The 26,530-nt window shown below is 45.9% G+C and overlaps 1 protein-coding gene across 1 annotated transcript in view; it reads left to right on the top strand.

Moving 5' to 3' along the window:
- The window catches only part of CACNA1E (calcium voltage-gated channel subunit alpha1 E), a 439,591-nt gene that overhangs the window by 337,601 nt on the left and 75,460 nt on the right, over positions 1-26,530 (top strand). The window contains exons 9-20 of the mRNA XM_004461851.3: positions 8,055-8,170; positions 11,613-11,666; positions 12,271-12,360; positions 13,342-13,551; positions 14,290-14,402; positions 16,236-16,348; positions 16,679-16,810; positions 17,302-17,374; positions 18,109-18,226; positions 20,046-20,113; positions 21,597-21,694; positions 25,324-25,380. Coding sequence (XP_004461908.2) covers positions 8,055-8,170; positions 11,613-11,666; positions 12,271-12,360; positions 13,342-13,551; positions 14,290-14,402; positions 16,236-16,348; positions 16,679-16,810; positions 17,302-17,374; positions 18,109-18,226; positions 20,046-20,113; positions 21,597-21,694; positions 25,324-25,380 — 1,242 coding nt within the window. The remainder of the gene's footprint in view (positions 1-8,054; positions 8,171-11,612; positions 11,667-12,270; positions 12,361-13,341; positions 13,552-14,289; positions 14,403-16,235; positions 16,349-16,678; positions 16,811-17,301; positions 17,375-18,108; positions 18,227-20,045; positions 20,114-21,596; positions 21,695-25,323; positions 25,381-26,530) is intronic.

Here is a 26,530-nt window from a genome sequence, read left to right on the forward strand (position 1 = left end):
TTATTTAATTTAATCCTTACAACAATTCTCTGAGATGGGTGTGGTTTTAGTCCCATTTTAAAACAAGGAAACAGACTCAGAGAGGTTAAGAACTTGCCCCAGATCACACAGTGATGGAGCCAGGGGTCAATCCCAGGTGTGTCCAACTCCAGAACTGTTAATCATCATTCTTTAACACTCTATTAAGCTGACTTCAGGGTTAAAAAAAGCAAAAAGCAAACAGGAAACATATTCCAGCTCCTTCATCATCTCCTTTTCGTTAATTGCCTGGCCTTTGACTGAAACCATTCAAATAAGCAAACGAACCAGATTTCAATATCAGAAGAGAAAAACAAGCCATCCTAAAAGAATGAGCCTCCTTTGAGTCCCCATAACTCCTATGTCATGAAGACGTAGAATAGCACTGGCTCTGGAACTTGGAGCTCTACGTGATACTCCCTGATCAGCTACCACATGCTGTAGACCTTGGACAGGTAAATTGCCTGGCTTCTCTTTGCCTTAGTTTCCTTGTACATAAAAGGCTGGGCTTGGACAGTGATATATCAGTGCTGCTCTACCTGCTCCTCTGGTCTCTGAGTCTAAGCTGTTTTCTTTCTTTCATGACTTTTGGGTGCAGGGTGAGGTATAGGTTACAGCATTGCATGTAAGGCCAGTTATTTGCTTTTACCACATTAGAGGAACCCCTCCCAAAGCTCCTGATCTCTGTGGAGGAGCGCTACAGTACAATATGACACCTGAGTGTCTGTATCCTGCTTATTAGAATCAACACTGGGTGGGAATTTAAAGCTGTTTTGGCCTTTATGTGTTGACACCCTAAGTCTCCTTAAATCCTTTCTGGAACAAGTCAAGGTATAATGCTTAAATAACTGTAATACTGCTGAACTGTGTGACCTTCAGTAAGGTGTTTACCTTCTCCAGGATTATGTTTGTTCCTCTGAAAAATGGGAGGAAGATGTTCTCCAGGCCCATAAGAGCACCAAAAGGCAGTCTTAGCCCCTACCCCCCAGCCCATCTTCTGATGGGACTGAAATTAAACTCTTCTCAACACACAGTTGCCTATCTGACTTTCTACCAATTTCTCTGTTGGTTTTAGAACATTTAAGGTTGAGGAATTGTATCTTGATGCCTAACCCAGGGTCCTCGTTCCTGAAGCAAACATCGTACAGGAACAGCGGCAAGGCTGCCTGGAAGGTAGCAAAGCCCTCTGCAAATATGGACTCTCAAAATGAACGCGGCCATTAGTGTGCTTGCAAAGCCCGTCTACATATGCTTCTGCGTGCCAGTGTGAGCACGTGTTTGTCCATGCCGATATGTGTGATGCAGCATACGAGTGTGTACAGGAGTGTGGGTAAACAGACCGTTGAGTTGCACAGGCCAGCCCATCCTGGCGGGCTTTGTCTTTGTTTTGGTTGCCATGACAGCAGTGAGGGCCTCTGCATCCACAAACAAAGCTCTGTGTCTACTGTCTCAGGAGGAGGGGTCTGGAGCTGGAGGCTAAAACCGGAGCCAGAGAGTCTTCCAACAGAGGGTTTCTTGCCACTGCCAACCCAACAGAACATCTCCCTCACTAGATAAATATAGATACTGTCATTTGTTCTGTGACTCTGAGGTGATATAACATGGATAGGAATTTCAGGCCGGAGCAAGGCTTCAGCGAATCTCGCTTTTCGTCCCCAAGAGTTAGAAACCTTGTAAGAAATTTTAGAAATATGAATGACCAAAACCCTTCGCCTCACCCTCTGGGCTAACGCCAGTCACTTTCATTTATTAATATACAAATTAGCCACTTTGCAAATTACCCATCTCAATGGCTCCTTAGTAGGCCCATAACTTCATGAACTGTAAATCAATTTCAATATTAACCTAAAGATTATTCAGAAGACAACTCTGCCTTCAACACCCACATGTCCCCAGTCACACAAGATAGATGTTTGGGTTTTATATGTCTGAGATTATCTATATGATTCTTCTACTTCTTGAGCATAATATAATTTTGGCTATGTCTGAATATTTGTATTTTTACAAATTGTGCATCTCATGCAAACTGCCAGAAAACAAAAACAGTCACATATGTAAATTCATTGACTAAAAGGAGAGAAGAAAATTGTGCTTCACTATGCAGTGCAAGGAGACTAGCTTTCCTCTAGGAAGCAAATCACGCATACTTTTGTGGGAACCAGAATAAAGCCTCCTCCAGGGTCGACTCTAACTCACCTCACTTTACTGTAGGGGGGCATTGCTTCATCAGGGGTACTGCAGGCTATCCTCCCAGAAAAAAAAAAAAGAGCCTAAAATCTGAATAACAGAATTGGGTAAGGAGAGGTACCAACAGTGGAACCCATTTTGGATTTTTGTCCATGACACAATCTCTTACAAGAATTCAGTCAATTCAGTCACGATGCCCAGCATACGCCAGATTTGTTCCTGCTTCCAGCAGTGAGCAGAGGGTTGTTCCGTGTCCTCCTAACGCTAACTGTTTGATGAGGGAACTGAGACTGAGAGGTTATTGCCCAAAGTATTAGCTGCAGAAGAAAACGAAGATACCTAGCTCAGAGAAAAGACCTTGTAGTACCCCTGCTATATCACACAGGGATTTCTTTTTGCCCCCTTGTTTGGAATTCTAAAATCTAGATGCATCCCATCCTGACTTCTTTACCTCTATGGGTGTAGAAATTCTGAATGGAGCAGTGAAAAGGAGCTGGTCACAGATTCTCCTCCCTTAAGCCACAGGCCAGTGTCAAGAGGCCTTAGGAACCAATGTAAATCAGATTTCTCCCTTATAAATTTCTGTTTCCTGCTCCGAGGAGGTGGATACATTGAGATGATCAGGTGGCCACTCTTAGAGGTACTCTTCAATAGGCAGTTTGGCAGTGGCCATCTGAGTCACAGAGTGAGGACATCCTAAGCTTTTCCTTTGTAGCCTTTGGAAAAGAATCACCAGGAGCCTCAGGATCGTCTGTGAAGAGGAGACATTTTTCAGGTCCTCAGGGAAGAGAGCGGGTCCAGGGGGTAGAACATGTACTTTCCAACATGCTTCCCTTTTCCAGGCCTGAGTTAGGTATATACTCATGAGCCTGGTGGGCAGATTGAAGCCAAGTTAGAATATTCACTTTTTTTTGCCAGGTAATAAATAGATTTGAATTCTGTTTGCCCTTGTTCTCTTCAGAATGCAGTATGCATATGAATAAATGGTGACAATGATATGGACACAAAATCAAGTAGGACATAACCAGTTTGACTAATGTTGTGAAATTTATTCTAGGCCCTTGTGTTAACACAACACAGAGCAATGGTGCTTCTGTCTCAATGGAAAGGACAGTCCCTTTAAAAAAAGAAAAGAAAAGACAACTCTGTTTTTATGTGCTTATTTTCCCTAACATTGGAGTGCAACCAAATCTCTTCTGTAGATATGAAAGATTGCCTTCTAGATAGCATGGAAGACATTTCTAGGCATTGTGGAAACAGCACTTAGTCTGGAATGGAAGAAATTGGTTTGAATCCCGAGTCTGCCTCTTGCTACTTAAGGGGCTTTGGGCAAGTAAGGAAACCTTCTGGATCTCCCAGTTTTTTGTAAATGCAAATGAAATAATTTTCCTGTAAATGACTGATAAATTAAAGTTTCCATGAATGTGTTATGAATATTAGCTACTCTTAATATTTTATTTCCTTAATCTATGTATTTGTTTCTCCAGATACCTTCTACCAATGCAAGGCGCTGTGTTAAGCTCCCTAGGTCCTCATTAGGATGTGATATGATGCGGCATTAACTTGCCCTCAAGGAGTCTGCAGACTAGTCAGTTTTAAGATATGGGGATAAGCAATTATGACAGCAAAAGAGAGAATGAGAAGTTTTGCTAAAGAGACAGGTGCCCAGATTTTCTGCTTGAGACACCCCAGGAAAAAAACAGAAAAGGTTCCTTGCTATATCAACTGCTTAATAAAAAAGGGCCACACATTCAGCCTCTTTCTCCTCCACTCAGGAGCAGGAGCTGCTTAAGAAGTATCCCCACCTGTGCAAGTTCCCAGCTTTACTTCTTTTAGCCAAGAAATTTTTAAAAAGATGAGGCCTGATTTGTTTGGGCTCTGAGCCTATGAGTTTCAGCTAAGGTGCCAAGTGGAAGGATAGGAAGAATGGAGGCCTGCAGTGGCAGAGGAGAGCTGGGAAGCCAGCTGGTGAGATTAGAGCCAGAAAATTTCCAAATACACAGAGAGATTAGACTGGGATTTGTTGGCCTGTCAAACTGGAAACCAAGCTACATGGTCATTCTGGGGACCAGATGAGATGGCACACTTTATGTTTCAAAGACAAATTCCACAGAGATTTTAATGAAACTCAACAAAGAGAAACTGTGGTGGCGGTGTCCAGGAATTCCTTGGAAATACTGCATTTCGACTAGCTCACCTGGCTCCCTTTGGGTGCATGCAGAGATGGAGAACTCCATCATTTAACCCTTTGGGAACCAGGGCAGAGTAGCAGTGTGCTTACAGTCAGCCTGATATTTTTCATTTTAAAAAAATCTATTGAACATATACCATGTACCAGGCCTCTTTGAGATAAGTGGGCAATGATGAGTAAGGTGCTATATTTCCACACAAAGGTCAGGTAGAGGCAGAAACAGTCACATCTGCTATCTCAACACAGGGCTGACTGTAAGATAAGCCCTAAGGGAAAGGTACAACGGGGGCTGGAAGACTAGGAAAACTAAGTAGAAGAGGTAACATTTCAACCTGGTCGTAAAGAAGGATTTTGACAGGCTATTAGATGACAAGAGAATCCACACAAAGAAGCAGCCTAAATAAGTCTTGAAAAGTTGTACTACATTTTCAGGAACAATTGAGCAGCATGCTCTGGTTGAAGTCTGGGCTGTGGTGGGCCTCAGGCAGGGGCTGAATGGGAAATGTGGGAGATGAGGTTTCAAGAGGAGAGTTAGGTTCAGATTATCAAAGACTTTGAAGGCCATGTTGAGCGTCCTTCCTTCAGCAGCTGGTGGAGGAAGTTGTCAAGGAGGCTGGGTCATAGAGTAGAAAGAAGATGGAATTTAGAAAATGAGAGTCATGGTTTCTCCTATTATTTATTTGTCCTTGGACGTTTGTCCTCTCAAAGAGCCACTTCCTTAGTTTCTTTTTTTCTGAGCTGGAAAATGGGGATGTTGATGGTAATGCAAGCACTGTATGCCACAGGATAATTGTATTCTTTGGTCATAGGCTGGTTAAATTCTACTTCTTTCTCAAGGTCTTAGTGAAAATATTATCTCCTTAATTAACCTTCCTGGATTCTCACACAGTTTTTTTGTTTTTTCAAACCAATATATATACATATGAAAAGATAGTTCCCCTGGGCTAGGTGGATATCGGAGAGTATGAAGAACATGGGTTCTTAGAGAGACAGACTGGGTTCCAATCCTAGTTCTATTTCTTACTTGAACTCTAACAAGTACTTAATTTTTTTAAAGTAGAAAGGAATTTAATATAGGGTATGAGGGACTTACAAAATCATGGGGGATGAAGGGGGCAAGGAACAGACTTTTGACTAGACCTCCCGAAATAACTCCACAGCAATCCCAGAGTCTGACCTCTGAGGGAATTTGCTGCCTCTGTCACAACAGGGACACTGCCATCCCAGCTGCTGGTTCCAGAATTACACCCCTTAACAACAGTTTAGGGGTCAGGAAGCCACCAGCAGAACTTCTCTTCCCATTTAAGTCAGTTCTGATTGAGGGTCTCATGGGTGCATCTGATTGGTGAAATTAAATCTATCTGGAATCCTAGCTTGAAGGGAGTCTGGAAAATATGTCTTTAGCTTTCTAGCTTTGAAGGAACCAAGTCGTTGGTGTTGTGAAATTTCTCAAGTCTGAATTTTGCAAATTGCATTTCTATGTTGTGGTGGAATATTTTCTTATCTTCTGTGTTTCCTGTAAATTGGAAGTGAGATCTAAAGGTTTGATCATATTTGGATTTGACCTTTATGTCAAGAATACATCCTAGGGGTGTGTGTTCCTCCATCAGGAGACACATAATGTCTGGGTGTTTAACTTTGAAATTGAGGACTACCTGTTCTACCTTCTTTTCAAAATTGTTGCAAAGATTAAATCAACAAACTGTATGATGGTGCTTGGTAAACTGGAAAGTGTTCTGCAAATATTGCTCATTACTGTTGTGTTCTAAGTTTGGAAGTGATAAGATCCAATGTAGTCATTAGAAATAGAATGCTATTGTGAGATGGATAAAATGAAGGGAAGAAGATGGTTATTAAGAGTCCAGTTAGGTAGCTTTTGCAGTAGTCCAACCAGGAGAGGCTGAGGTCCCAGACTGAGACTCTGGCAATGGGGATGAAGAGAAAGGCTGGATTCAAAGGCTCTTTTGAAGATAGAACCAACAGAACAATGGCACTAATTGGATATGAGGAATAGAAAGAAGCCAAAGAGCCAAAGGTGAGAACTTTGGTAGATGGCAAGGCCATGGACCAAGCTAGCACCTTGTTACCTGTTCATTGCTGGTGGCCAGAAAGGAAGGTAAGGAAAGGAAGCACCCCAGGATTTGAATTTTGTTACCCTGACCTTCATTGGCCCTGGTCACTCCTCATTTTCACTTCCCCCTCTCACATCACCTTTACTAAAAGCCTCTGAACGTGCAATTAAGCCCAGGAGAATACATTTCTCCTTCCTGTATGCTTGGGCCTCTTGCCCTCGCCCTGACTGTAAACCTTGTGAGCAGTTGCCTGTGCCCGAGGAAGCCCACTCTATCTGGGCAAGATGGCCATGTGAGGGGCAAGCGGGTATCTCTCTGCGTCATGGCCAACCAGTGTCTCCCCCTCCCTCCTGCCTTGTGGCTGGGGCACTTCCCTCAGCCCCTGGCTCATTTCTTCCTCCCTGGACATGGAAGGGAACTGCCAGCACCCCCATGTTCATGCTTCAACTGTTTGTTTATGGGGATATCCATGTATAAATGGAACTGCTTCCAGGGCAGAAAGAGGACCTAAGCCATGAATGGAGGGCAAGGGGGTGTTCTAGCCTGGAAGGGTGTTTAGTGGTGAGAAGGGCACTCACAGAGGTGATTTCTGGGAGGACCTATTAGCAAATGAATTTTTTTTTTATTCCCATTTGCTCGCCCATTAAATTTTATCATCTTCCTTTCTTCCAGGGAGCCCCCATCCCTCTCCCCTCTTCTTTTTCCCATGGGGCTTTACCCTTCTCTTCCTCTTGTGCCATAGAGTGGCCTTGGTCCCTGTGTCTGTCTGGACTTTGTCTTCTTCCTGACCTGTACCCTGGTTTTCCCTTTACCTGTTCCCATTCCCTTTCCCCCAGCTCTGTCCCACCTTATCTTCTTCTGGAGCCATGTGCCCTTCCTTTGTCACTTGCTTTCTTTTTTCTCTCTCTTTAATTAGGAGATAATGAGGAGTGAACCCAGGACCTTATGCATGGGAAGCAGGCACTCAGTCACTGAGCTACATCCACTCCCAAATGAGAATTGGTTTTGTTGTTTGTTTGTTTTTCGGAGGTACGGGAACCTCTTACGTGGGAAGCAGGTGCTCAACCACTTGAGCTACGTCTGCTCCCCAATTTATTGCTTATTTAACCCACTCCAGCCACCTTCAGGCAGCATGTCAGTCCTTCAGGTCATCTGTATCATTGATTCTCGGTGACAGCCCGAACATAATAATTGGTCAATATACACTAATCACTGTTTTTATTAAAAGCATAAAGGGCAGCTGTGCCCCTCAGTTAAAGGCATATATTGTGACTAGGGAAATGGAAGACTGCATTTTGAAAGCAAGTATGTCAGAAGTCATGGCTAAGCAAGGACCTTTCCAAATAGAGCAAGCAGGGGGTGTCAGTGCTGAGTGGAATGAAGCTCATCTGGAAGGACTTCCTGCTTGGTGCTGAATGAAGTGCTTTCCTGTGCAGCAGTTTAAGGAGATCATAGTTGCAGCCAGGGACAAAAAAGGGGAAATGGGCATACAAAAATGTCTACCCAATCACTCTCTTTTATTTGCTTCACCATTTCTCTTAGTCACGGCACTATCCAAACCCAGTGACCCTCTTTCTTGTCCACAGAGAATTTGCCAAAGAGAGAGAGAGAGTAGAGAACCGAAGAGCTTTCATGAAACTGCGGCGTCAGCAGCAGATCGAGCGTGAGTTGAATGGCTACCGTGCCTGGATAGACAAAGCAGGTAAGGCGGCTGGAGGAGGCGCTGAGCGGCTGCGCCCTGCACAGACCGGCAAGCACCTCTCTCCCTGGTGCTTCCATTCAAAGGGGTCACCTAGACTGAGAAGACAAAGCTCTGGATGCTTTGTCTGCTTTCTTCCTCCTGGGCTCCTTCTCCCAAAGACCTTTCAAGGGGCAGGCATTTTGGCAAGGTGATCTTCCCAGAGCTGAAGTTGTGCTGGTGACACTATATTACAAAACAACATTTCTTCAACAAACATTGAGTGTTTACTTTGCGCTGGGCCCTGTTCTAGACACTAGGGATGTAAGAATGAATAAAAGTGACCACCAACACAATGAGCTTGGGAAACTTGCCATCTAATTGGGGAAGGCAGCAATAAGCAATAAACAAGTAACTTTCAGCGTATGTTATAAGGTGATAAGTACAATGGCAAAATAGGTCAAAGTGGGGTTCTGGGGTATGGGGTGGGTTGCTGTTTTAAATCGGGTGGTCAGGGTAGGCCCATTTCCAGGGAGACTTGAGGGAGACCAGAGAGTTAGCCAGGGGAAGAAGGCCTGGGGTGGAGCATCCCAGGACCAAGGCCCTGGTGCGGGAGCTCACCAGGAGTGCTGATGGAACAGGAGATGGAGTGAGCAGGAGACAAGATCCAAGGGAGGATAGGGGGACTGGGCAGCAGATCATGTAGGCCCTCATGGGTCATTGTAAAGACTTTGGATTTTACTCTGAGGGAGGCATGAACCCTTGGGGGTTTTGAGCAGAAGAGTGACATGCTCTGGTTTAAGGTTTTAAAGGATCACTTGTTTGCTGCATGGAGCATAAACTGTAGGAGGGCAAGGCAAGAAGCAGGGAGGTGGTTGCAATAATCTGTGCAATAGCCAATGGTTAGAACCAGTTGTTTCCAAAGTCCTCAGCTATCATCAGTTCCCCACCCTGTGGTTCAGCCTCGGGAATAGTTCTTTGCCAGCTGTGAAAGTCAGTACAAACCTATCATGATTTCATCAATCCACAGTCGCTAGATTCTACTTTGCCTTGGCTCCTTATGAGAGCATCCATCACCCCATATTTGTCAGTAAAAAGCATGCATTTTGTTTCTTTATTATTTTAAAGGTACATTGCGTTGGTGTTATATATCTTCATTTTCTTCCTGAACAAAGAGTAATTTTTTTTAATGAAAAAGAATGCATATGGCAGTCAGCATCTTTTCTGTGTTCCTGGTAGAAAGCATAGCATAAATGTGAGCACTGCCAGGGAAAGTTTGGAGTATGAGTCAGTGCTGAATTGCCCAAGCCTTCTTCTTTGTAGAAGCTTTGGAATGACACCATGACTCTTAATCCTACTACCAAAACACAAAAGCTCTCTCTAAGGTCTGCAGTCAACTTTTGATTATAAGGAGGGAAAGAGTACAGGTGTGATCAAAGGTACCATTTCAAAGCCAGATAGAAACCTTGCCTTTTGGGGACTATTCGCATTTTCTTGCTGCCTCTGAGTGTGAGCCCTGTGCGGTGACTGTGCTTGCATTTCCCCCTTTCTCCTCCACGGTTGTTATGAGGCAGGGAGGGGGTGTCGGGGGGATGGTGAACATGAATCCTCCCTACTTCTTCCCAGAATGGTAACTCAGCCTTAACCATGAGCAGATTTGCCTCTGGGCCAGGCAGGCAGCCCGGTCTTGGCTTCCTCAGTGGAGGCACTGTCTGACAGGCCATCAAGCAAGCTGGCAGTGGAGCCGAAAGAGCCTGCTGGCTGGCCCTACCACCTCACAAGGACAGGCAGTGCAGCTCGTGGCTCCTTGTGGCTCTGCTTTTCAAATTCATACAAAATCCCAAGGCATCACTTTCTTCCAGTTGGCAAAGACAGCTTTCTCCTCCTTCTAAGAAAAAAGACGCACAGCGACGTCAGATTGTGCTTCCTGGCCCTTCCCTTTACAAATGGAGTGTGAGTGAATCAGAGACATATGGGTTACATTTCCCTGGAAAGACGCTCAAGTTCGAAAGCGAACTTGGCAAAAGGCATCGGGGTGGGGGCGGGGGCGGTTTCGGCATATCCAGAGCCCTTGAAGACTTTCCAGAGGTAGTTGGCAGCACCACACCCTCTGGCTCTACCTTGAAGGTCCTCAGATCTGGCCCCCGCAAAGCCCAGATACCGTGCAGAGAAAAAGCAACTCCTTGACTGAGGCAATTCATGTTGCTGCTATGAGGTATTTTAAACAAGTACCTCGTTTTAAAATGATGCCCTCTGAACATGTGCTATAAAATGACTTAAAAACCCTCTATGTCTGCATAAAGGAGCACCCCACCAATAACATTTGACCTGTTAACTTAGAGTTTTGCCAGAGGCTGTACTTAAAGAAGGAAGCTAAGCGTTTATGATTTGGTACAATGGCCATCCTGTGCAGTAAATCCAAGTCTCAAAATGGTCCCCTCCCTGGGGAATATGTTATTTACTCTCAGTTTTATAGGCAGGTGGAATTATGGTAATGGCTTTGCCCTCTCCTGCTTGTCCTTTTACTTGTTACAAGTGCTTACATTAAAACATTGTTTAATAGGCTCTGCCACAAGCTTTTGTCCCAGCAGCCGAGATCTGTAGGAGGTGGCTTAGGCCTCTAGCTCCTGGGCCTTTGGGCTAAGAGAGATGGGGTCAGAACCATCCACAGCACTCAGGACCCACCCAGTGTGGAATGGAGGGGCTCTTTTGTAGGGACATTTGGAGGGATGCTAGTGAGGCTCATTCCAACCAATTTTGGTAGGAAATAACGTCTCTCTGATGATGAGACCTCTGTGGAATACATGGCTGCTCCTTGAGAGACCACATGGGAAGAGCCGGAGCCTGGGGCCAGGCGTCTTTGGCTCAAGCTGTGCTCAACCAAGGCAGGGTGGAGGTGGTGGGGACTGGAGGAGGCAAGCCCGCGAGCCCCGCTCCTCCCTTGAGGGCCATCAGCCATCTTCCCCTATCCCTCTTCAAAAAAGCAAACAAGATAGACCCCAAAACATGGGGGGAGATGTTAGGACACAGCAGAGAAACTGAGGAACTCCTATTGCTAGGAAAAGCCTCAAGGGGTTAGGAAAGACAGGAAAGTGGTGGAAGAAGAAAAAAAAAAACAAATGGAAATTTTTCATTCGTATCAATTTAGGACATTTTCATTCAAAATTGATCACTTCTTTCTCTCCCCTCTGGGTGTCCCTGGAACAAGTGTATCACACACAAAGCTGAATTCCCCCCACCATCCCTCAGGGCCCCTCATTGCAGACTCCCTTCTGTCCTTATGTGCCCTCCCCAGAGCTCCTTCTGTGACCCTTCATTTCTTTCCAGTGCTGGTGCCTGTGACCAGCTCTGAACTCTTTGCTCTCTCCCTGTTGCCCTGGAGCCAGAGCAGTCCCTGAGGGATTTTCATTTTGCAAAATCATTTGGCATTTACAGATAATTTACTAAACCATTTGTTTCCCTACAGAGGAAGTCATGCTTGCTGAGGAAAATAAAAATGCTGGAACATCGGCCTTAGAAGGTAAGGGGGTGCTCCAACATCCTCCATCTGCATTTGTCCCGTCTTTAAACAGTGGCAATTTCTTTTGATCAAAAAAGAGGCACTCTGGGATTTGAGATGAAAATCTGCCATAAAATCCCTCATGCTTTAAAATGAAGGGAATTGAGTCACAGATGTAAATGCCTTTAAAGTGGTGGAAATGGAATCCAAGAGTTGCTTTGTTCCAGGGCGTGTGATGAATAATGTGCATTGAGAAGGGCACCTCATAACTAATGGTAGATAAAGGGATTTTCTTTTAAAATGTGTGGGGGTCATCTTGGGACCACTTCCGTGACCAGGACGTAGCACTGTTGATGAAGAGCCAGGACAAATAGATAAGGAGTACTTACCTACTGCATTTAGAGAAGCTCTAGCAGTGATTCTCCAGCCCTTGGATTCCAGAGGGCACTTCAGAGCAAGGGACTCATGTTTCCTAGACGACCTCAATTTCTATAACAAGCTCAGGTATTAAGGCAAGTGCCTGTGTCACAGGCATCTAGCCCAAGGCCTCTTGCCTTAAAGTCTTGACCAGAACGATCTGGTTGTCCTGGTGGCCTCTCACTGGCCTTTCCCCTTCACTGGTTAGTGCTTCGAAGGGCAACAATCAAAAGGAGCCGGACAGAAGCCATGACCCGAGATTCCAGTGATGAACACTGTGTTGATATCTCTTCTGTGGGTGAGTAGAAACAGTTAGAGCTTCTTTTCCTTCTCTGAATCTTCCATAAAAGGGAAGAACCTGCTTTTGAGAAGTACCTCCCCTGCCTACAGAGGGAAGAAAATCCAAAGAATCCATACCTTGAGGATGTAATCAGGGAAGATGTGACTCTAGATGACAATGATTTACAGAAAAAACTGGACCAGGGCGGGAATGGTGCTCAGATAAAACAAGGAGTTCTGAGCTAAAAATCTAATCCAGGTTCTTCAGTTTTGGCAGATGTGTCCCTTTGGAAGATGTAGATTGTAGATGTAGCTCCTGGGTGTGATAAAGAGAACCCATGTTGGAATATTGTTCAAAAGGATCCTGAGAACCTCTTGCTTCTTAGACCAGTGGCCCGGATTAAAGAATTGGAAGTCATTTGCTTAATTCACTAATACCCAAATGCTTCCATTGTGTGACATTAAATAATTCCTACTGACAACCCTTAAACATGACTGGTGTTCTAGCCCAGGTTCTCATAGAGATTCTGGTCGATGGCAGGTTTTTCCTTCCCAGAAAAGGGAAAGTTCTCACTTCATACTTAAAAGTAGAAAGGATTTACAGAGCTCACTGCTGCTTTATGCTGCCAGCTGTAGAAATATCACAAATGCGGCAGATTCCAGTGTCTGAAGCATATTTAAAAGGAAAGGCCAGAGAAAAGTCCAATCTGTTACAAATATAAACAGGATCCCATTAGGATTCAAAATGCTTGGTGTTTGCTTGGTGTCGTGCAGGAAATCTGTCAATTTCCTAAAACCAATAATGTCCAGACAGGAAAAACAGGGATCTCTGCTTGTGGAAACGACTTGGGCTGCAACATGGGGATTCCCCAGGCCTGCAGTGAGGTGGTCTCTAGTCCGGGGACTGAAGCTGCCCACCCAGCCCTTTGACTGTCTCTTGTCATGCCAGGGGATCACAGGAAATTTTGCTCCTCATTCTTCTTATTTCTCTGCCCACCAGGCACACCCCTTGCCCGAGCGAGTATCAAAAGTACAAAGGTAGACGGGGCCTCCTATTTCCGGCACAAGGAAAGGCTGCTGCGCATCTCTATTCGCCACATGGTGAAGTCCCAGGTGTTTTACTGGATTGTGCTGAGCCTTGTGGCTCTCAACACTGCCTGCGTGGCCATCGTCCATCACAACCAGCCCCCCTGGCTCACCCACCTCCTCTGTAAGTGAACTGTGGCTGGTGGCCCTTCCTATGGGACTGCTTGACTGGAGTGTGGCTATAAGAGGACAAGACTTAATGCAAGGCCTGGCAGTGGTTCAGGCAGCCCAGAGCTCTGCCTCTTTACCTTACCTTAGGGGAATACTGAGGGAGGTCAGAGCTGTCCTCAGGAGACCAGATTGTCTCAAACAAATCTTTGCTGATGAGTCAACAAGATGGTGTTATATCTTGGATAATATAAGGCCTTCCGCTAGTTCCCTCTGGAGTCACAGTGAAGAAAGTTATTGGGAGCAGTGGACATCTCAACTAGACCAGAAAGGAAACTTGCAGGTCAGCTCTGGGTGAGGCTGCCTCTGAGTGTGAGCGGAGCCCGGAGTCTGTCAGGGCTAGGGCAATTGAGAAGGGTTCAGCTCTTTCATCAAAGCCACAGTAAAGCACTTTCTTTCTCCCCTGGGAACTGTCTACCCTATAAAGGCCAGTGACAGACCCACCTGCTGAAAGAGAACAAGGCTGATCTGTTGAGTGTTCCTAGAACTCACCCCAGGCCAGAGTGTTCAGACATCCTGAGACTTGGCCCTGCACTGACCTGACAGTCATCGACAGCCTTCCCAGTTGTGTGGGTCCTGCTTGTGTCTCGTGTCGCTGGGTGCTCCTCTGTGCCCGTGGGGGGTCCGTTAGGATGGGGAGTGGAAGAGTACACACCATCTGTGGAACAAATGTTTCTGCTTTTAATGCTTTCAGACTATGCAGAATTTTTGTTTCTGGGACTTTTCCTCTTGGAAATGTCCCTGAAGATGTATGGCATGGGGCCTCGCCTTTATTTTCACTCTTCATTCAACTGCTTTGATTTTGGGGTAAGTGTTGGGAAACCTGCCCATCCTTCTGCTTCATGTTGATATGCCAAAGTTTTAGATAAGCAGCTTGTTCCATTACTCAGCATGAAGCATTGCCATCAGAATCTATAAAAGGAGACTAGATAAGACTAGGAGAGCTCAGGAGGGAGTGAATCCTAGCCAGAGGGGTTTGTTTGGGTTTTCTAAGCTTTTTAAAAAAATTGTTTATTAAAGTGTAACATATATACTGTAGAGTGTGCATGTCTTAAGTGTACAGCTCTATGAATTTTTAAAAAACAAATACAGCCATAGCCAGAATTCCAAATCACTTCTCTTTCATAGAAGCCTGGTGGGGGGTGGGGGTGGAGGACTTGAATTTTCAGAAGGTGATTTGATTCGAAAGAGAAATGTATTAAATGTATATATATATATATATACTTGTGTATTAAATATATATATATATGTTTGTTTTCTAGTTCAATTTAAAACTGAGAAAATAATCCAGATATACCCTCGTACACACACACACACACACATACTTCAAATCCCCACAGTGTTTCACACAGCTCTCCAATTTACAAATAATAATGGTATATACATTTGTATATTGCCAACATTTTTTTTTTTTTTCCTTCTCTGCTCCCTTACAAGAGTCCTATACAACTCTATTATGTTATCAAGAGTTAGCTTTTTGGAAGTGGATGTGTTCATTGAGCACCCACCTCCCATGTGGGAGGTCTCAGGGAAGCCAGTGTGGCTCTATGGTTGAGGGCTGACTTCCCATATGTGAGGTCCTGTGTTCAATACCTGGTCCCTGGTACCTTAAAGGAGAAAAAAGGGCGGGGGGGGAGGGGTAGCCTTTCTGTTTACACATGAGTAACTAGAGGCCGACTCATGTTAGGTCATATAGCTAGTTAGCAGCAGAACTAGGCCGCAGAACTTTGGGTTCCTGAACCACTTCTCTTCCTGCCAAACCCACTTCTTTTCTGCCAAATCTTCAGTTAGGTGCTAAAGATTTTGAGTACTTGCCAATCTGCAATTTAACTTGGAACATATGGTTCTGGGTACAGGCAATTTTCAGGCATAAGAGCCAGTGAAAGACCATTTTAACCTTAGCTTCCTCATGTTCAAGTTGGAAATAATGACAAATAGTTTTCAGGGTTGCTATGAGGATTAATTTTCATTAATTCTCCTAGCACACTGTCTGGAACATAGTAGACATTCAATAAATACATAATGAAAACAAAGAATAAGTTGAATTTTATTTTAAAATTAGTATTTTCTATACCATCACATTGGGGTATATGAGGCCTGAATGACTGAAAGATTTTTAATATATAGTTGTCCAAAACATTCTTGTTAGCACCAAAGACTAGGACAATGAGAGAATGTGGATTTTGTCTCAGAGATTTTGTATGAGAACACAACCTGTCTTAATTCAAATTGGTTTCCCAGTTTTGGGTAGCATGCCTTTATCTGTTTGTTCTTAGTGTTACGATGTAAGAAGAGTCATGGCTGCCGAACTTGTACAGCATGGAGCCATGTGATTGACTGTTGTAGTTTTCACTCAGGACGGGACAGGAGTCAGAAAACCAGTCTTCAGTATGAAAGATTAAAGTTACCGAGAGAAATGGAGAACAGTCGAGAGGATGGTGGCAGAGTCTCATTTTAATGAGACAAGCTTCACAAATGGGTCGCCCTATCTGAAGTGAGAGTGAGGGCTGAGTGGGAGGAGAGAGTTTGAGTTTCACCATTGCCCACTGAGAGTGTTTGTTTTGTGCTGAATCCCAGGGTGTTCCTTTCTTTTTCTCTTTTTCCTCCTGCTCTCACCGTGACTGGATTTGGCTTCTTCAGGTCACTGTGGGCAGTATCTTTGAAGTAGTCTGGGCAATTTTCAGACCTGGTACATCTTTTGGAATCAGTGTCTTGCGAGCTCTCCGGCTTCTAAGAATATTTAAAGTAACCAAGTAAGTGATCAGAATTTGGACCTCCTCTCTCCCTTGTTGTATTTCTGTTCCCATCTCCAAAGACCCCTTACCACATGTTTCGCTTCCCCACCCCAAACCCTGCCCCTCCATTCTTCAGCTTCTTCTCCTCTAAAGATCAAACCAGAAAAATATCTATAATGCCAGATCCTGTGCCACATGTCCAAAGGAAGCACATATTGCTGCTATCTCCACTGCCTACAAGTTTACAAATGCAGCTTATTTCATAGATCCCCCAGGCAGATGCCCAGCTGGACTTGAGGATGACTCAGCCCTTAGTGTTCACAACTGTATCGTCTGGGTTTATTATAGATATTGGGCATCCCTACGGAATCTGGTGGTTTCCTTGATGAGTTCCATGAAGTCTATCATCAGTTTGCTCTTCCTCCTCTTCCTCTTCATTGTTGTCTTTGCTCTCCTAGGAATGCAGCTGTTTGGAGGCAGGTAAGCACCACAGAGCTTTCTATCCAAATGAGCTGTTCAGTGCTGTGCCTGAAAACCCAGTCTTTAGCCTATGAGCTCTGGGGTCATTAGTTTGATCATCATGCTACCATTTTGTTTCCTCTTATTCTTGGCCCAAATCTACCACTGAATCCATCTGTGGAACAAACGTCTCTGCTTTTAAACCTTTTAGACTATACAGAATTCTTATTCCCAGGACTTGTCCTTTTGGAATTGTCTTTGAAATGTACAGCATGGAGCCAGGCAACTGAGGATCAACCCTTTTTATTTCTGGCACCCTTCGAAGTGCATAGTCCATCAGTAGAAGTCACTAATGTCATCTTTATAAAGTTACATGGAACTGGGGAAAAGTAGAGAAGAGGGGGCTATAGAGAAAGGGGAAAAGAAATGATGCAAAGTGTGTAATCTTGGGAAGGGGATACTTCCTGTGTGAGATTTTTCATCCCTTTCTTCTCTCTGAATTTCCTTTTTAGGTTTAATTTTAATGATGGGACCCCTTCAGCAAACTTTGACACCTTCCCTGCAGCCATCATGACTGTATTCCAGGTATGAAGCCATCTGACAGTCAAAACACTGTTACAGAGGTCTCTTGGACTACACACTACAAGGTGGTGGTGTCTTAAATGTTAGGAGAACCCTGTTTTTCCTCTCCAGACTCCTACCAGAATATATTAAAAGAGCTTTATTGTGATTATGTCATTGGCCATCCACCTTCACTTGTGAGGTTGTAGGAGATACCAAGTCTCAGACTTTCAGTCACAAATCACTTTTATACTTTTCTGAAATCTGGGAGCATCTTTTAATCTATGTGTCCATTTAATGAGGTATCTTTGTCACTCCTCCCAAAGCTTTTTAAATCATAGGACAAACTCACAATTAGTGGTATCTTAAAGAAAAACACTTTTTAGCCAGAATCAGAGGCTAAACCAGAACCCAGGCTTCCTCTGGCAGCTCTGGGCTATTCTGGCCAAGAGCTCCCACCTCGCCTGTGTGTGTGATTTCCACCTGGGCTGGCAAAGCTGGAGGTTAAGGCTACTCTGCGGTTGGAGGAATCATAGCTTTCTTTTCTTCCCTAACATTTTCAGTGCCTAAAATTCTCTTTCATATCAAAAGGAAGTTTATGACTATGCATGAAAGTGTTGTTTTTCTTCTCTCTGGTAGGATGGTCAAGCAAGGAGGTAGATGGAAAAGACCTAAGCCAAGAACACTGCCCTTTATAGTTAGCCCCATTTTCTCAACCAGCCCAGGTCCCTGATCTGCCTGTTGTTTCCTCCATGTAGATCCTGACAGGCGAGGACTGGAATGAGGTGATGTACAATGGAATTCGCTCCCAGGGTGGGGTCAGCTCAGGCATGTGGTCAGCCATCTATTTCATTGTACTCACCTTGTTTGGAAACTGTATCCTTTTTAAGATGCTCCTCTTTGTGTTGCCTGCCTGGTGGTGGTGGTGATAGAACTGGAGATGGGTGGGCAGGGGAGATGGACATTGCCTGATATACTAAGGGAAATAGGGGTCCTGATCTTAAGGTACTTGTCTGCTGATTGGGTAAATAACTAACATTTATTGTATCTGTGCTATATGTGAGACCCCAAACTAAGTGCTTTACTTGCACTATTTCATCTAATCCTTACCCCATGAGTCTTAGAAGAAATAATTTCATCAAAATCAGCTAGTAAATTGTAATGGGAGACTATAAGCCAAAGTCCATCCAAATCCAAAGTCCATACCTGGTCTCATCATCTAGACTAGGAAGATTAAATCCCAGCTACTCTGTTTTCTAGCTCTCTGACCTTGGGAAAGTCACTTACTTTCACTTAACTTCTGTTTTCACATCTGAAAGGAGGATATTAATAACAATATCTATCTCCTTTGTTAGTTGTGAAGACTATTAAATGAGAAAGTCATTGTGAATGGGCCCTAAGGAACTACAAATTGTTCTACAATCATTAGGTATTTGGCGGAGGCGGGGAGGGGGAGTAGTATTTGCTTTGACTTGGGATTAGTATAGTAAAAACAGGGAGCCATAGAACACAACTGTATTTTTGCATTTTCCATAGTCTCACAGAGAAGAGATGTTCCTTTAAGTTTTCTGCTCTAAAAAACTTTTAGGGTCCACAGCTGACTATAAAACCAAACAGAAGAAATTCATAAAAAGAAAGCCAGGTGGTGAGTCACAGAAATGGTAAGCCAGTTTGTCACTGTGACATCTTTTTTTTTTCCCTAAATTATTATGTACTCCACTTCCAATGTTTAAACCCATCACTACTACTTCACCTTCCCACCAGATGAACTCAGCAACACACCAAGCCTCATCTTTGAAGAAGCCCTGGACCACCAAGGGGCCCAACCATGGCAGGGGATGAGCACCGGCCCCGAGTGTCACCGATGGGGGGCTCATGGGAGGGAGCTCACCCGGGCATGCACATAGAGCACATAGATATGTTCGGATGTTTGCCGGGCATTGACACAGCAGGTAGAGCTTCACACAACAACTGAGAGAATGATTTCCCTTTTATGCTGAAGTTAGTGAGACCTGGACTCTTATGCTAGGACCAGTTCTGTACTCCACAAAACACTGACCTCAAAGGCAGTTGGAAAATTGACACTTTGGGGTTTAGAGCATGGAACAGAAATGGGTGACATGATGATTCTTGCCTGTTCTGTGACATTTTGTTAAATGAAATATGGTAGCTTGGCAGGACCTTAAGAAGACTGAGCAAAGGTAAGTGAGCATCCCATTATTGTGAACTGGTCAGTGACAGGAGCTGCAGGATCACATTTCTTTTCATCTTTAAGGACAGAAATAGCATGATGCCCTTTGGTCTAGGTAGGCTACAACTTCAGCCTCCCAGAAAGGAGAGAAGGAACTCATTGAGCTGCCTATACAGCTTCTTGTTCAATAATGCTTGCTATTGCCATGGGGAGAGGCCATAGCTCTCTAAAGGACTCCTCACCTCATCTTGGACCCCTTGGTGGTTTGATTCATGTATTTCCTTGTCCCATGCAAAGAGATGATATGTGGAAGGAGGGAAGACATCCTTTTTCTCCCCCAGAGTTACATAATATCCTCTTCCTTCTCTCAAAGTCCCTTCTATACTCCTTGGGGCAGCTTCTGTTCCCATTAGTGTCCTTGGCAGGAAAGACAGGAGAAGCCCTCTCAGCCTTGCTGAAGCTTCTTGTTTCTTTTACTTGCCCATCCTTAACACATCACTTCAGACACGCTGCTGAATGTGTTCTTGGCCATTGCTGTGGACAATCTGGCCAATGCCCAGGAGCTGACCAAGGTAAGCATTATTCTCTGGGGATCTGAGAGTTCTTTAGTACCATTGGGTGCCTTCTGGCCTTTGGGAGTCTCCCCAGAAGTCTCCTGGATGGGCTTAGGAATGCCCCTTCTAGAAGTATCAGGACAGTTGGAGAACCATGCACCCATGAAGGAAGACTTGTTCACTGTCATTGAGTTGTGAACCTTAGACCTGTCTGGGTCTCTGTGGGACACAGAAAATAACAACTCAAGCTCCATGAGCCCTCAAAGGGGTCCTCTGCAGGTTGTGACATGAGTAAAGAAAACACTAGAGCCCTGGATTTAAGTTCCATCTCTGCTACTGTGGCCTGTGGCAGTGTAAGCTCAATCATGTGACTTAACCCTCTGGGTTTTGGTGTGAGAGGAGGCAGGGGCATCACGGTCCCTAGGCTGTGACCACCATGAATTTCCAGGGGTTCTGGTCATCCTGGAGAAGTGTCAGTGTAGCCAATCACTACATATCTCAAAGAACAGATCCTTTTTTGACAGATTCATTGCTCCAGGGGGAAGAGGCAATACTAATTGCAGTGGGATGGACTCTGGAGATGAGCAAAAAACCTTCCCCACACAATGAAATTTTGGGCACAGGCACCTTGCATCCAGGTGATAGTTTTTGAGCATCCTCTGTGTCTCTGTGCTACACTGGCTGCTCTTCCCTACCTTCCTGAGGGTCTTCTCATCTGCAGGGAATGGTAGGGAAAACACCAGTTTCAGAATCTGAAAATCTGGGTCTAAGTCCCCCATTTGCTGGCTGTCTTAGCCTGGGCTAGATCCCTGGTCTTGACTAGCATCAGTTTTCTCATCTGTAAAATGGGAATGATATATCTGCCCTGCACACCTCTCAGGATTACTGTGCTGATGAAGTAAAATAATGTATGTGAAATCGATAGCATACTATGAAGATTCAAGTATTATTAGTAACTGTAGTCATTTTACCTGAGCTAGATTTCCTTGGTGCCATCACATAGAGGGACATTTACAAGCAGAAATGTGGGGCGGAGGGGTGTCTGACTACTTGGCTGTGCACAGAGCCTTCACAGCCTCTGTGCTTTACTCCAGGAGTTCTGAAAGGAAGAACTCTCCTTGATTACTTCTACCCTTACAGAACATCTGGGAAGTGCTGGCTTTTGCTACTGACCTCCACAACTCTGGCCAGCTCCACTGAGGGCTAGGTATTGGAGGAGACTTTCATCAGCTCTCCTAAGTGGCCTGAAGGCAGGGAAGAGAGGAGCATGGTCGACTCTGCTAGTGGGGGGAGGCTCTGTATATCACTTCCCCTGTCCCTTAGGGGCCTTGTCCCTGGCCATCTGATTCTCTGGGCCAACCCAACCTCATACTGCTTTGTTTAACCTCTTCCCCACTTTCCTCACTTCACCTGGTCTTCAGAACTCCTTCCAGGTAGAGGCAAGGGAAGCTAATCTCCTTCAAAGGGCTCCCAGGCAAAGCCATCTTTGCTTTGTGTCTAGGATGAGCAGGAGGAAGAGGAGGCCTTCAACCAGAAACACGCGCTGCAGAAGGCCAAGGAGGTCAGCCCGATGTCTGCACCCAACATGCCTTCTATGGAGTGAGTCAACTCTCCCCACCTAACTGACCACTGCGCTCCTGTGGTAACAGCCCATTCATCAATTCCAAAAGCTCTTTACTGTAGGAGCTTGCCTAATCTATGCCAGGAACGGTTCCTGGGAATAGAAGCAGTAGGATGGGTCTCTCTTCTCATGAAACTTTTATTTCAGTGAGGGCGATAGACAGTAAACACACAAATAAGTGCAAATAGAGATAAATGTGATAAAATAAAACAGAGTAGTAAGGCAGAGTGTCAAGGGTCAGGGGAAGTACTTTAGTTAGCACAATCAGGAAGGGGTTTCCTGAGGAGGCTCTATTTTAGCAGAGACCTGAATGAGCAGAAGGAAGTGGTCACATGACATTTTGAGAGTAGTGTTCCCTCCAGGCTCAGCAAGGTCCAGCATGGCCGGTGTGTAGTGAGTGCAGGGGAATAGAAAGAGATAAGGCCAGGGAGATACAAGACAGCTCATGGAGGTCCTTAAGGCTCATTTTTCTCTGCATAGAATGGATTGTAAGAGTCAAGAGCAGAGGCAGGGACACCAGGTAGATGGGGGGATGAGGGAAAGAGAAGAGACAAAAATGGTTCCCAGGTTTTAAGATTTGGGGACTAAGCAATGGGTTCATAGTGTTTACTGATACCTCGGGAAATGGTGGAAATCAAATGTTCATCTTGGCCACGTTAGAGATATTTATAGCACAGCCCAGTGGAGATGTGGAATAGGCCAGTGGTGACATGAGTCTAGAGCCCAAAAAACAAGTCAGCATTAGAAATAAAGGTTTGGGGGTGGTTGTTTGCATGGAGATGGTACAGAAGCCATCAGCATGGGTGACACGACCTCAGGGAGAGTGTGAATTGAGGGGCAATTGCTGATGACAGAGGGCTGAAATACTCTTGTTTATAGGTCTGGCCAAGAAGATGAAGGAGGAATACCCAGGAGTTAGGAGAAAGAATAGGGAAACATGGTGTCCTGGAAACTTCAGAAGAAAACTTTTCAGGAAGGATAAAGTGGACAGTGGTGTTCAGTGTGGTTGAAATATCATATAAGATGAGGACAGAAAAGTGACCATTGGATTTATCAAAGTTAAAGTTGTTAGTGAGGTTTTAGCAGTAAGGTGGGAACAGAAATCAATTGAAGTGGATTATGGCAAGAATGGGAGGATGAGAAAATGGAGCAGCAAATACAGACTCTTGTAAGGAGCCGATCTAAAACTTAAGTTGTTAACTAAGGTAGGGTTTCAGCCCTACCCTGCCGAATTCTGAAGGGTGAGAGAGGAATATGTTGGAGGAGAGGCTAAGAAGAGGCTCTAGAACCACAAAATTCCTGTTGTTGCTTCTGGCCCTGTGTGAATGGCCCTGGGGTGTCTCGGGGGAGGGACTGGGATCCGGGTGGGTGGAACTCTATCCTGGCACCAGACCCTGCCGTCCATGACCTGAAGTCCATGAGGAAGGAGCCCACAGAGGCTGGTTGCCAAGAGCTTGTGTGGCGGGGCTCCTGAACGGCCTGCCTCACCTTACAAGGCCATTCAGGAGGTACATGGGGGCCTCTTTTCCCTGCATGCCAACCGTCTTGCACTCACCCTTCAAACTGTGGAGGTCACACCTCTGTGAGTGAGAGAGCGTTCTCCTCAAACTCATTAAAATCAGTGGTGAAAGACAACGCCTCACCTTCCTCTCAAATATTCTCTTGGCCTTGATGATTTCTACTCCATCTTTCCTGAACTCACGGGTTTGAGTTTAACACAGGCACACACACAAGTAGACAAAATGATGATGGGTAGGAATTCCTGTCACTTAGATCCCTTAGGAGTGGCACTGTTTCCTGGAATGAGAATGCCTGCAGGAGGAGTGGGTTTGGAGAGGTGTGAGTGGGAAGATGCTTGACCCTGAGAAGAAACTCGGCATGTAAGGGAGGAAAGAATGAATGGAATGCCGGTAGGCGGAGGGCTGTGAGGACCCAGCAGTGCATGCATCAGGGCACGTGAGGGGAAGGAGGTGCAGCGGCCATCCAGGTGCAGTGGAAGCCCAGGCTTGTGTTGTGGAACATGCGCCAGGAGGGTGGGTACCACTGGTCTGTGCCCCCAGGAGATGTGCGGGCTGCCTGGGTGTGCAGGCAAGAGTGTTATCTAGACTGCAATATAGATAAGTGTGGACATCCATGGAGTGACACGGAAGAAGCATTGTCAGGAACAAAAAGGCCTGAGTGCCAGTCCTAGTTCAGTCACTGATGTGCTCTGTGACCTTGGAGGGCACCTTAGGATCTCTGAACATTGGGTTCCCCATCTTTGAAATGGGAAGGAAAAAATTGGCCCTTCCTGTTCCGTGAGGTTATTGAGGGGTATACCAGGGGTCAGGTTTGCACGAGGTGGAGTTGTATGGATGCTCCTCTGTGTGTTTTTAAATACAAAGGTATATGTTAATGATGCTGGGAGGGCTGTGGATTTGGATCTTTGCAAATGTAAGCGGAGCAGTGACGGGAAGGTTGTCTGATTTGTGTGGGACCTGGAGGTGTGTCTGTCCTTTGCTTGGCCTGTGTGTGTGCGCATGTGTGTGAGTGTGAGAGAGACATGAGAGAATTCTTCCATGTAATTACACTTTCACGCTCATGCTTTTGTCGGACTGGCATTTGGATATTTGAGAATTTGCAGATAGGTGGTATAATGTGCTTTTCCCGGTGGGTATGCATGCTGGCTGTCTGGAATGAGTGCTTCTATTTCTATATGTTCCCGTGCTTCTCGGCACACACCCCCACCCCTCCTGTGCATTGCCGCATGGCAATGATGCATTCGGTTGGAGAGCACACAGGCATCTCCACCTTGATGTCAGTATCAGCGGGTGTGTACGTTCTGCTTGAGTGTGGCTGCACACATGTGCAGACACCAAGAGAGGCTCCCGACCAGCTGCCTCTCCTCCCTGTGTCCCACCCTGTGTCAGACTCCTCTGCAGACGTGAGACGTGGCAGCTGAGCAGCGTTAGTTTGCCTCGCATGTTCTTCATGGATGGGTCAGTTTTGTCAGGTGAGGGGCACCATTCACATCACAGAGTTCATGAACGGCAGCCCGTGGAGTGGTGGCCCTACCTTTGGCCATGCGCTACTTTCCTCCTTCCCACAGTGGCCTCATTGTGTGCACAACAGAGCATTTGTTTGTTCACCTGCATGTTTTGGGAGCTTAAGACAGGATCTGCTGTGGTTGGGATGAGCTGAGAAGTCACATCCATGTGGATACACTATGCTGTCCTAGACATGCTCAGGGGAAAATACTTCATTTGAAGATGTTTATAGGTTTTCCAAAATAGGCCTCTGTGGATATTTAGGTGCAAGTATGCGTGCTGGTGGGGCATGAGTTTTGAGCATCTGAAGCAGTTTATTATATGAAATGGTACATATCCTTTGGGTCTCTGCCTGTGTACTCCAAAAACTAGATCCACAGATCTGCACATATCTAAGAATTCAAAAGTAACCTTGGAGAACTGAAGGTTGGGAGTCTACAGAGGGCAGACAGGCAGGCACAGGGAGGCTGCAGGGACCTGCAGAGGACTCTGTGCCTCTGTCTGGAAAGGTGCTGGTGGCTGTGGGGCTTGAGGGTCCTAGCAGTTGGGGTGAACTGAACCTGTTCGTTTTTCTTTCCCAGAAGAGACAGAAGGAGAAGACACCACATGTCGATGTGGGAGCCACGCAGCAGCCACCTGTATGTGTGTACCGGTTTGCGTGTTTGTGAGTGGTTACGTGTGGGTGCGGGAACAATGTGTCTTTGTCCTTGCCCTGGACAGAGCAGCACTGGGTGTGTCTATCAGCGTGGGCCTTGGTGTGTGTGTGTGTTCTGTGCACATGATTTGTGGGTATGCCCCTCTGCACCCTCCCACATGTGCTTACTTCCGTGTGTGTCTAAATTTTGTGGACCCGTGTGTTGTTTGCTCTTCTCTTTGGCCTGTGAGTGGTCATGTGTTGGTGTTGGGAATTAGTGTTGGTCGGTGGTCCTTAGGCAGTTGTGTACAGTTATACGTGTGTCTCAGTGAGGGTGCGTGCGGCACATGTGAGTGACCCCTTAGCAGTTGGTAGGTGTGTGCCCACGGGCATATGTGAGAGGAGGAGGGGCCCACCCTCTGCCAGGTGCCTTCTCCTGTGTGCTCCTCCATACATGCCATGTTCGTGTGTTCTCGCCAAGTCATGAATGCTCGTCTAGGCCCCCGAGCTGGCGGTCTCCACACGTACTCTTCTGTGACCTTAATTCACTGTTGTGGATGAGACCCATAGCACTCTTCTCTTCTGAGGGCGATTCCATGACTTCTTGGAACGTGCTTCTGCTTGCCATCGTCCTCTCTCTTTGATGGTGTCTGTACCTCTCAGCCCTTGCTACCCCAGCTGTAACCTAAAAGGGAAAGGAGAGGGAGAGGACAGGAGGAGGAGGAAAGGATCTGGGGCCTCAAATTCAGGGCCATTGGTGGGCACAGAGTGGGTGCAGGGTGATGCCCTGGAAGCTGAGCAGGGCAGGCGAGTGAAGACCCGGTAAGCCTTTGTACTGCCTGCCCTACGAGCAGGCTAGAAGACCTCCTGACCCCCGGGACTTGGAACTCAGTCCTGGGGCTAATTACCCACTCCCGACCCCCATCCCACCCGCCCTTCGGGGACTGCAGGGCAGGGTTAAGAGTGGGAGAGCCCCACGGCCTGGGAGGCACTGGTCCAGCGGCCTGCTCGTGTGTGGCCCACTCCTGCGCCTTGCATCATTTTTCTGTGCTTCCTGTCTGCAGGTCCCGGGCTTTCCCCTTTGCGCCCCCCCCCCCCCCCCCCGTGTCCTGCCCTCGGGCCTACAGTTGCCAGGCTCTGACTCCGGCCCCGCA

Source organism: Dasypus novemcinctus, chromosome 13 (genome assembly GCF_030445035.2).
Source record: "Dasypus novemcinctus isolate mDasNov1 chromosome 13, mDasNov1.1.hap2, whole genome shotgun sequence".
Taxonomy (NCBI): Eukaryota; Metazoa; Chordata; class Mammalia; order Cingulata; family Dasypodidae; genus Dasypus; species Dasypus novemcinctus.